Source organism: Apium graveolens, chromosome 5 (assembly GCF_009905375.1).
Source record: "Apium graveolens cultivar Ventura chromosome 5, ASM990537v1, whole genome shotgun sequence".
NCBI lineage: Eukaryota > Viridiplantae > Streptophyta > Magnoliopsida > Apiales > Apiaceae > Apium > Apium graveolens.
The window spans coordinates 281,313,751-281,326,187 of NC_133651.1; the positions used below are offsets into that span (position 1 = coordinate 281,313,751).

The 12,437-nt window shown below is 32.7% G+C and overlaps 1 protein-coding gene and 2 non-coding genes across 3 annotated transcripts; 1 reads left to right on the forward strand and 2 right to left on the reverse strand.

Moving 5' to 3' along the window:
- Positions 1 to 8,585: 8,585 nt before the first annotated feature.
- Positions 8,586 to 8,666, reverse strand: LOC141662902 (small nucleolar RNA SNORD36). Its single transcript, XR_012551004.1, has one exon. It is a non-coding gene; the product is annotated as a small nucleolar RNA SNORD36 (small nucleolar RNA).
- Positions 8,667 to 8,774: 108 nt separating this feature from the next.
- On the reverse strand, positions 8,775 to 8,852 carry LOC141662787 (small nucleolar RNA SNORD36). The gene has a single exon (XR_012550881.1). It is a non-coding gene; the product is annotated as a small nucleolar RNA SNORD36 (small nucleolar RNA).
- Positions 8,853 to 9,941: 1,089 nt separating this feature from the next.
- On the forward strand, positions 9,942 to 10,547 carry LOC141660992 (uncharacterized). The gene has a single exon (XM_074467972.1). It carries the CDS (start codon positions 9,942 to 9,944, stop codon positions 10,545 to 10,547), a length of 606 nt encoding a protein of 201 aa, XP_074324073.1.
- The last annotated feature ends 1,890 nt before the right edge of the window (positions 10,548 to 12,437 follow it).

Here is a 12,437-nt window from a genome sequence, read left to right on the forward strand (position 1 = left end):
TCTACCCCCCTTATAAGGATTCCGTCCTCGGAATCAGCAGAAGAAAGCACTAAGGGATCTTCTAGCCAACTTTCCATTTCCAAATAACCTCAATTTTCCATAATTTTAAATAAATCTTGTATTCCTTGTATAATAAAACTTTTACAAGAGCTTCATTGTGCACCACTGTTCCATTCACATCTTTTGACCAATTCTTCAATAGAATCACTTTTACTGATTATGAGAAAGAAGAATAGAAAGAAAGATAGAGAGAAAGAAAGAAAGAAAGAGAGAGGTAGAGAGAGAAATAAAGAAATGGATTGACTTCGTCATATGCCACTAGTATTATAACCGCATTGCAGTCCACTGTTGTCCTTGGTAATTCCATCACATCGCCTTACTTTGACTTGACCAAGATAACTCAGCTTAACTTGATTGGCATACCTTCGAATATTTGGAATAATAAAATCATGGAATTTCAAAAAGAAAAGAATTTGATACCATAACGGGACCAAAATCTGAATTTGAGAAAAAAGTATTGTTGAAATAAAAGAATAACTGAGAGATCAATATGATCAAATGAACTTGGTATTGCGTGCCCAATTTAAGACACTACTAAAGGTTGTTAACCTTCATGTATTCACAACACACACAAGTGATGGCGTCCCATCCAACTCCTATCACACAGACAGGTATACCTTGTGTCCCCTATAGTTAGGGTTGTCATCTCAGTCAGAATAAAAGAATATCAAAGGAATTCAAAATCAAATGAATAAAACTGAAAAGATTTCAAAGCTGATATTTCTGAAGGAAATGAAATCCAGAGAACAAAATTCTGACACCACATGAGCAAGCGGTGCCACATCACCAAGAAACTATCCACCAAATAAGAAAAGTGGAATTAAATTATCATAACTTGGCAGAGTTATCAAAACCTGAAAAATAGGTTTCATGACAGCCTCTGGCACATTTAAAACACAGTTATGATTGAAAATGAGTGTTAGGGAATATATCCTCTAACAATTACTTCTTTTTGAGAGATGTCAAAAGAAATTATAAAAAGAGAAGGTATTACCAAGGTCTTAATACTTATCTTCTGTTTACACTCTTCTGTTGACTCGTCATCCGATTCTCGACATTTCTTCACATTTCAAAGATATCGATAATCTTCATCGTCGTCAAAACGTAGTCTCGGCAGATTCCACAATAGAAGTTTGCAGCTTCCCGGAGTTCCATCCAGCTCAGCACAACCATCTCGAACGAATGCACCTATCTTAACATACTCGTTGGTACTATATCTGATAGTCCAACAGGAACTCGATATGAGCTCAATCGTCCTCACATAGCTATACACACTCCTACACACTCTCGTTTCTAGTTTACTATAACCTCAGCTCTAATACCAACTTATAACGCCCCCAAATCCGGGGTCAGAGGATTTGGTCGTCACTATAAAACTTCAATCCAAATTAACCTGTTAAATCAATAAATAAATGTCAGCGGAAGATATTATCATTTATGACACCAAACTAATCCAACATCTTTTAAGGTTACAGTTCTAGAAACAAGATATCCAAATTCCATAAATAAATTTTTCACTTTCTTTTAAAACTCTTTTCAACAAATCCCAATTCAAAACTAACCCATTAGTATAACTTCGAAAAGAAGTATACTAGGCCCAACTATAAAATATCACAAATATAATATAATATAATGTAAACAACTTTACACAATAAAACTTACACTAGTGTGCAAACCCTGGACCAACCACCTTCCAAAAGCTTCTTCTTTGCTTCCTCGAATTACGCAGCTAAACAGCGCAAGCTAATCCTCACTGGAGGTTAAATTTGAAAACAGGCAAGTATAAGCGAAAGAAATGCTCCGCAAGATCATTATGACATATATAGGGTCTTTTGATATAAAACCGACGTCTGCATTAGAGCAGAACATTTAAAATCATAATTGCTGAATTATAAAATTTTAGTTGAGGAATCCCAGAATTGATTCCTAAATTGTATTCAAAACCATTTTGATATTTCTGAGCGAAATGCTTCAGCAATACTTTGAATCTTGACGAGAATCAAACTCGTAAAACAGTGTTTACGGAAATATCGTAAAGAAAAATAACAAGAAACAATGATTATGGATTGAATCCTAAACTTTACTCAAAATCGAACTCTTGAATTTAATACTTATTTTGTTGTCATATCAAATGAGATATCAATACGAACTTTGATGCTCACAACATTCCATACTGAAGTCAACATCAATCATCTATACTAATATCACCTTTGATATTTAACAACAACGTAAGTATCAGCATAAATCAGAAACTGAATCAAAACCGCATTTCACCATTAATTCAAAACAGAACAGTTGATAAATCATTTATTCTATGAATATCAAAAATGATATGATAATTTAGATTGGAATCATCCTCCGACAGACGTACTATCACATGTTGATCAGCCCGTGTGATAGCACAAGGTCATGATTCGTAGAAACGTGACACCAAAAACACAAGTACTCAAACAAAAGGCAATATACCTATATATGGCAAAAATTGTGTCATAATATTCCATATGACACTTAGAAATAGCCCTCCGCTGGACCGTCCGTCCCGGTCACTTACGCAATTATGATCCAATTTTAAAACCTTTTATTGAAATGGGGTCGTAATACTCGACACCCGAAATAATTTTATTCCCCCAATTCTTGGGTAGGAATATTCGCAACCGAATCAGTTTTCTCAAAATCCAAAACATTTATAAATCCAATAATTGGATAAGTAAAATCACTTGACTATTCTGAACATAGAATAGGAGATGAGTACTTGCATAAACAAAATTATTTAATTCAGCGATATGTAAAACATTTATCTATTTTGAGCTGAGAATAGGGAAATCAATACTTGCATAATAGGATTCAAGATAAATATCACTTAAACAATAAGTGATGATAGAAATACTTGCCTTTGGGATTTAGTAGTTAGTCACACTCGCAAAGACGCATCTATTTTGACATTCTGTCTCAAAACATCAGGGATTATTTGGCTTAATTATATATAATTATATTTTATTTAACTATTTATGAGTAAAATTAATCAGTCAATTAAATGAATAAATAATTAATCAAAATAAATTATAAATAATTAAATCAAATCTGGATTTTTAGAAAATAATAAAAGAAAATATTTTTTCAGGAATTAAAATAATTCAGTTAATTATTAAATAATTAACCAAATTAAATTTAGAATTTAAAATGATTTTTAGAAATTAAAAATAAAGAATTTTGATTAAAATAAAATGAAACTGCAGAAACATCCTTCGCAGTTACAGTTGTCTTTCTTTTCAGATCAAACAGCGGGGCAAGGGGGGAGGTCGACCGGAACCTGGCGAAGAACAAGCCGGAATAAGGAAATGTTTTCCAGAAACCGGTGAGTTCTGCCGGTTTTCGACGAACCTCCGGTGAGTCTAAAATGACTCTAACCGGGACAAAAATGAGCCCCTTTCGATCCCAAATCGACCCAGAAACACCCCCGTGTACTCCAAAACAACAATCAACGATCCCCGTCGATTTTCAGGCGAAAACCGAGCTAATTCCGGCTAACATCAATTTTACGAAAAACAAAACCAAACCCAACGTTTAATACATAGAAATAAAGCTTATGGTCTCTATAATCTAACACCATGAATCACATAAACAAACAATCCACAAGAAATCCAGAAAATCAAAATTTCAATGCCCCAAAACCGATGAACTCGTCTAACATTTTCCGAACTAAAACTCTACAGATTTATGCATAAATCGATTGTGTTGAACATGATAAAGCTATCCATACCATCACAAACAATCAAAAATAAGTAAATCATAAACCCCCAAATTCATATATGAACCCTAAAATTTTGAAATAAAGATTTACACATCCTCAGGATGATTTGATGATAGATTATAAAAGAGCAGTTCAAGGGCTTCAAATCAAGTACTCGAACAATGAAATTGGAGTTCTGCATCACCCTCAAATTTGGGTTTGATTCTCAGAACTCTCCTAGAACACCAAGAACACATTTTCAAATGATTTTCAGAAAATCAAACTTCAATTACTACATGATATTGAACTCTATTTTTGAAGTATAATATATGAAATTGACCAGAAAAGTATGCTCTATAACATGGAATCATCAAAACACTCAAATAATCATGTCTGCAAAAATTCATATTTTATTCCCTAAATAATTCGAATTAAAATAATTAAATAAGAAAAATACCTTGATTCCTGTGCAAAAACTGATGATTGATTCAGAAAGAAGATTTCGAGAGCTTCATTTTGTTATGCTGCACGCTCAAATCGGAGTTCGATAACGTCTTCGTTCGCGTGATTGATTCTCAGGAACGTATCGGTTTCTAGGGTTTTTCTCTGTATTTACTGCATTTTTACTGGTTGTAAATGAATAAACGAATAAAATGAAATAAGAATTAGGCTATTTATATTTACGGAATATTGGTTCGTTCTGGATCATTTTGGATCGATAAATTAGTTGTTTAGCCGCTAAGTAACTACAAAACGATCCAAAAATAGATTACTTAGCCGCTAAGTAACTATAAAAATGATACAATTTAATACCAGATTTGGATAATTATCAAAACCGGGTTTTTCATAAAACACCATATACAAAAATAATGTAAAAAAATATCCCGTCTCTCGAGAATACGGGTTTTGTTGATTCACCGTAATCCGGTTTGAAAAAGTCAAAACACGAAAAATGTCCGGAATTACCAGATTAGGTTAGGAAGGAGTTTTTGGAAAAGTTTCGGGTTGTAAAAATGAAAAAATAGTTGAAGTTGGACGATTCCCGTCTTTATAAAATAATTTTATAATTATTCAGAAAATAATTAATAATTCATAAATTATTATAAAATCATATAACACTCCAAAAATTACCAGAAAAATATCTTAATTATCTATATTGTATTCTGGACATATAAAAATTAACACACTCAAAGAATATCATATATAAACATCCAAACATCAATTCCAATTATCATATAATTCACTAAAATTTACATAAAATCACATAAATAATTCCAAATAATTATAATAATAATATTTGAAAATATGGGATATTACATAATCACTCTCTCACACTCATATACACACACAACCACCCTTCATTCATATCTATCTTCATCTTCCCTATAAGCGAGTTCTTACTCTCACACCGGAGGCGCCGCGGGACTCAAACTTCCCTTCCGGTGTTGTTTTGTAGGAACCCCACCAAAGCTACACCTTCACAGTGGCGAAGGATCCAGGCACGGCGTTGAAGGAGCAGCCCCGCCACCAAGGAGTTATCATCTCCCTTCTTTGATTGCTGAAATTTTCTGTTCCAAATGATCTGGAAGTGTAAGAAAAAATTTCAAGTTCACTTCTTCAGCTTCATAGTATTTGTCATGGAGCTGCAAGTCATTTATCAGCTTGTTAAACCTTTCAAACACATCAGTGATACTTTTTTTTGCTTGGCCATGAAACCCTCATACTGTGAAATCAGTATCCTTCTTTGATTAGATCTAACTTCCTCAGTTCCTTCACAGAGTATTTCAATTTTTTCCCAGATCTGCTTAGCAGTATCACAGCTGATAATGTTGTTGTACATTACATTGTTGAGTGACTCTATCAATATCAATTGTAAGCCATTATCCAGGGAAACTTTCTCCTTCTTAGGCTCAGTGTACTCAGAAGGGTCTTTAGGAGCATAATGAGCTGGGATGACCATATCACCATCTGTAGATTCCTCAACTCTAACCATAGGAGTGAATGGCCCATTTTTTAAAATCTGAATATAGAGTGGATTGGTCATCCTGATAAACAGCAACATTTTATTCTTCGACAAGGTGTAGTTAGTTTTATCAAAGTTAGAAATTTTGATGCTACTGATTTTCTGTGTATTCATTCTTCCAAGATGTTGAATCTGTTTACTTTCAGATTTTGCTCTGATACCATTTGTTAGGTAATGAATTACACACAGAGGGGGTGAATGTGTTTTTATGTTTTTCTGCTTTTCTTGAAATATTTATGGTTGTGAACAAAGTAAATCAAATCTTGTAGTAAGATGTGTTAAGACTGAAATTAAATATGCAACAATGAATAACACAGATCTTTGAAAACTCAGTTAATTATATATTAAAATTAAGAATGTTTTGCTACAAAATTTCTAGGCTCTTTGTTGATAAAGAGCTTAGCTTTAATCTTGAGAGAATACATGAATTTCCTTGATCTAAATTGTTACATCTAACAAAGGACCAGTGTTAACTTTATATCTTAGTTAACTACGGGTTTACACAGTGTATAATAAGAGATGTTATTCACTTTATTAAACTGCCACTAATCATTCCATTTTAGGAAAAGTATATCTTTCATTTCTGGCTTAACATATCTTTGCATATTGTGTTAACTTTGATCATCCTTTGTCAATTAATCTTCACCCTTGATCTTGCACACTCTTCAAGCTGCTTTTTGTAGACTTGTCAATCCAACTGGTTGGATTGTTTGTTGATTGTTAATCTTGGATATTGAACTAGTCTGCAATTTGTACTTTGAGATTTTACCTCGAGATCTCCAGTTAGGCATATATAGAGAACTTGACATCTCGTTAAGTATATTAGCTTATCGAGATCTCTCATTGCTCTATAGTTTATTTGACTTGTAGAGGTTTCTGAGTTCTCTATAAGAGAATTTTGCTTGTCGAGATCTCTGATCTTCATATCTTCACTTTGGCTTATCGATATCCATGAGTTCTCTAGTGACTTGTTGACTTACCGATAACTCAGAGTTTTCTAGTCAAATTTGACTTGTCGATATCTCTGAGTTCTCTAGTAAAATTTGACTTATCGATTACTTAGAGTTCTCTAGTGAATTTTGACTTGTCGATAACTCTGAGTTCTCTAGTAAATAAATGACTTGTCGATATCTCCAATCTTTATATCTTCATTTTAGCTTGTCGATATCTCTGAGTTCTCTAGTAGCTTTCATGAGTTCTCTATAAGCAGTGTTCCAGAAATCGCTAGGCATCCCAGGGCGGCGAGGGTACCTTCGAAAGATTAATTGGCAAATCGGAAATTAATCGGACTGATTATCGGAATATTAATCAGAAGAATATAAATATTATTTTTAATTTTTATAATTATGTAATGATCAATATGTCAAATATTCGTTTGACAAAAGAAACTAGAATGGTATTAAACAATATCTTCGCATTTAGCATTTGTTATTTACTAATTATTGACTTTACAATATTAATTATGTTTTAATTCACAATTCTAAACTAATTACAATATGTCATTTTTATATTTTAAGTGAGAAAATAAATATATTAGATTATTTGTTACTTTTTACCAATACTTTATATTAGAAATTGGCATGATATTGTGTGAAATTATGAAATTAACGAATTAAAATCATAAAAACGTAAAAAAAAGATTTTTTAATTATTTTCCGCCTAGACCGCCTAGGACCGATTTTTGACCGTCTAACCCGCCTAATCCCGATTTTGACCTGATTTTCAAAAAAACGCCTAAATCACCGCCTAGGTCTGAGTTTGGGCATTTTACCATCGTCTAACGCCTAGACACCGCTGAGGCCGCCTAAACCGATTTTTAGAACACTGTCTATAAGTCATTTTGGAGTTCTCGAATGACTTCTCTATAACACTAAATCTGTGACTTATAGAGATCTTGACTTAGAATATTTTCTCAAAACGGATTTATTCAACTTCAAACTTCTAGATAAAAAATTTAGGCTTGATACTGTTTACAGAAAAAGACATCAATCTGCTCTTGATCATTTTTACAGACTTTAAATATTACAATACAAAATACAAATTAAGATTACAATACAACTTACTTAAGATTGTCAATTTGACTTAGTCTTATTAAAGTGCAGGCATGTCTTGCACAACAATATGTGTGCATGTGTGTGTATAATTAATTAATTACTTATTTCGTGTACTTTCGTTCCGTGTCGTGTACTTATATCAAAAATCCAAACCCGATACTAATTATATACGTTTTTTTTTGTGTTACTATAATTTCATATTCGTGTACAAATTTTTAAAACCAAATATTAATTATTCATGTCGTATTCATGTCGTTTTGTACGATGTTCACGTAGCAGTGGTGTTTCATTTTGATCATAGAAATAGAAAAGCCACCACAACCATTGAAGAAGTCTGCGAATTGTCAAGTGAACTATGCTGTTGCGATTTCAAAATGATTCAAATAATTATTCTCAAATATCAGGTGTTGTACTTTAATTCGTGGTCCATATTATTTATACATGTGAACTTTTGCATTTTTAAGATTCATATCCAAATTGATAATGTCAATTAATAACTAAGCATTTGTAAACGTTTTCAAGAATCCTAATTTAAAATCACCTCTTATTGTTTATAGAGTTAAAATAGCAAAACGAAATTCCTAAATCCTCAAACCATAGGACTGTTTGGCAAGAAGGGAATTCTATAATTTAATTTTGGTATAAAATTGACTGACACGAGATAGTGAAATCAAAATTCGACTCCAAACCACAGTGGATTAAATGGGGGGTAAAGAAAGAAGCATCAGTTTTAAAAAGCTCGATTTCGGAGCCTCATGGATAATCAGCCCAAAATACATAATTATATCATCATCTGCTCCTGCTTCCCCACCAATCACCATCCAAATATACACACAGACGTCTAACACTATGTGAATTTCAAACAAAAACAAAAAAAAATATTTAAATTGGATTGAAGAGGATGACACAAGCATCAGTTTTAAAAAGCTCGATTTGGAGCTTCATGGTTAATCAGCCCAAATTCAAAATCTTTCATCATCTGCTTATTTAACTCATTCAATACATGAAATTGTATTTTCCAAACAAAATCAAATATTACAAAACATCAATCATTCAGAGAAAAGTGTTCAGAATAAGAGAGAAACAATACATACGATATTTGGGTGTTTATTCATCGGCCTGGTTGCTGCTGCCTTTATAGGCGGAGCAAGTTTGAAACGCAAACCCTACTTCTCCCTTTCTTTTTATTGCTGGAATTTTGCTTTAACTAATCCCAGGCCCACTCTTATTGGACCAACTCAACTCTACCCATTGTATATATAGCCCATTACAAATTTATATGCTTCCTAAGTGTAAGTTGCAACCGATTTGATTTTAGCTATGCCACTTCTAATTATTATTTATTAAATATTATTTGACATGGATAAAATATTTGAGCGGTTATTGTGTATATCTAGGGAGTTTTGCCCGCACTACGCAAATTTGTTATCCGATAATTTTTTAAATGTAAACTGTTATATAAATGAAAGCAATCGATATATCATATATCGTATTTTGAGATGATTAACTCTTAATTATATTAACGAACAAATAAAAAAATGCACCAAAAATATAATCGTCAATTTCAAAGAAAACTACATGAACCTATTGCTTGATTAAAATCTCAAATCAATGTGAGGATTAATCGCCATTTTAAAAGAAAATTACATGAACTTCAAATCAATGCGAGGATCATCTTTGCTAATAAGATTTATGTGTTAAGCAAATGACGATTATAAGAAGTATTTTTAGTAACAATCTGAATTCGTTGTTAATTAATATAACACGTACATTACCTCAATTATGATGCATAACTGGTATAGTTAGTGGCAAAAAATGTTCATCTCCATGAGTCATAACTTTCTGCTAACTCTCTTTACTAAGCAGATTTTAATGTTCATTGACATTTTTGGAAATATTTGACAATGTTTAAGAAGTCGAATAGTGCATAATGTCAATGCCTTAATTGTACAATGATGACAAACACAGTGTTGATGATCAAGTTGGGGATTAATAAAGTGCTATTATAATAGGAAGTGGAATGTGAAAAGATAGAACATGAAGGATTAACTATCATGAATTAGTGCTTAAAGGAATGGTTGATATAATGAAAGAGAGGCTGCTTCATCATAAAAAACTCAAGAAAACTAAGTCAGTGCCAATATCAGTCCCAGACTCAGACTTCCATGATTTTGATAAGGATAGATCAGAAGAGTGCATCCAACCAAAGAAAATATGGGCATTGTATGATGAAGAAGATGGCATGCCTCGATTGTACTGTTTGATCCGAGAAGTCATATCGCTGCAACCATTCAAGGTCCATTTCATCTACTTGAGCTCCAAAACTGATACTGAATTTGGATTAGTGAATTGGCTGGTTTCAGGGTTTACTAAATCTTGTGGACATTTCAGAGTACTGAACATAGAAATTCTTGATCAAGTTAATATTTTTTCTCATCATTTGAGTCGAGTGAAGGCTAGTAGCGGGGGATGTGTTAGGATTTTTCGAAGAAGGGGAAAAATATGGGCAGTATATTGGAACTGGTCAACACAATTGGACAACACAACTCCATATGACGTAAGACATAAGTATGAGATGGTGGAAGTTCTTGATGATTACTCTGAGGAACTTGGAATCAAATTTCTTTGGAACATGAGGCCTAAGATTACTAACTACATACTAAAAGAATGGTTGCTATAAAGCTTATCATGCAAAGATATACGAGGAAAATTGAACCTTGACGTGATTACGATTTTACAAACTATACATTGTAATAAAATATGTAGTTAGTCTTCAAAATATTCTATATTTGCATATTTAAGGAAGATTGGGACAGTATTAAATTATTTACGTCCTGAATTCTCCTCATATGGTGCTACTAAGAAAGAATAAGGTGCTTTTAACATTGGAATACTTGTTTGTTAACTACTTCACTTATCAGATATGATTAATAATAAAACTAATAACACATGTAAATTGAAATGAAATAAGTCAGTTGTACATTACTCCTACTATAGGCCTTGAAAATTCACAACATATGTTCAAAATACAAAAATCCATAACATGTCCTTGCATTGTACTTTAAAACACATACAACGATAGGGTCGGAGAGTTTTGAGTTTTAATATTTGCACTTGTGCTTCGTGGCTTTGATTTGCCTTTACAAGATATCTATGTATCTCTAGCGTGTTAGGAATCAAGACAAAACGTAGTTCCGAGAATGAGAAGTCGGATCCTTTATATAGGCATGTCAGACCCTTTGTATAGGTGTTGGGCGCCTGTAGTTTAGGTTAATGAGACTTCTTTGTATGACTGGGCTTAGAAGTCCTAGAAAGTAGGGATTTGCTTCCTTATAGAATTTTGTTATTTTGGGACTACTCTTTTAAGAGTTTAAATATGATTTTGACTTATTTTCTCAGCTATAATTTCGGCCAAATTATGACCTACAAATTTAATAATAAACTAGTATGAATGCCCGTGCAATACACGTGTGTTGTGCAAGACATGCCTGTATCATAACAAGACTAAGTCCAATTGACAACCCTAAGAATTAGTTGTATGGTAATCTAAATTTGTATTTTGTATTTTATTACTTGAGTATGTAAAAATGTCAAAGATTAGACTGGAGTATTTTTCTGTAAACAGTTTCAAGCCTAAGAATAAACTTTGGAAGAAGATCAAGGAGATCATGCCTCAGAAAATTTGTAAAGAAACTTGGAGTTGAATAAATATGTTTTAGGAAAAATGTTCCAAGTCAAGATATCTACAAGTCACAGATCAAGTCATATAGAGAAGTCATTCGAGAACTCCAGAATGACTTATCGAGAAGTCTAAAATAGCTTATAGAGAAGCCTCAGAGATATCGACAAACAAAATGAAGACATGAAGATTAGAGATATCGACAAGTCAAATTATCATTAGAGATCCCGAAGATATCTAAAAGTCAAAATGTATATAGAGATCTCTGAGATATCGACAAGTAATTTCTGCATTAGAGAACTCAGAGATATCGATAAGTCAAAATGAAGACATGAAGATTGGAGATATCGACAAGTCAAATTATCATTAGAGATCTCAGAGATATCTACAAGTCAAAATGTATATAGAGATCTCTGAGATATCAAAAAGTCATTCCTAAATGCAGAAATTTGGAGACCTCGACAAGCCGAGTTCATTTATAGAGAACTCAGAGACCTCGACAAGTTAAAGACACCTATAGAGAACTAAGAGATCTCGATAATCCATTATACTTATCGAGATGTTAGTTCTCAATACAACAAACTAGAGATCTCAATATGAATCTCAAGTACAGAATGCAGACAAGTTAAAAATTGAAGATTATCAATCAAAAAACTATTTAATAACTTAGATTGAAAAGTCTACTAAAGCAGCTTGAAGAGTGCAAGATCAAAGGCCAAGATTAACTGACAATGGAAAGTCACGGATCTACAGGATATGCAAGGATTCACTAAGCCAAAAACAGAAAGCTTTAGAGATAACTTAAAGTAGGTTTTAGCACATCTTATTGCATGCTGTGTAAACCTATATTTACTAATCTATAAAGTAAACACTTGTCCTTTGCTTTTAAAT

What these genes read in the sequence shown, in the direction of transcription:
- LOC141660992 (XM_074467972.1), top strand. Translation starts at nt 9,942, where the DNA reads ATGGTTGATATAATGAAAGAGAGGCTGCTTCATCATAAAAAACTCAAG.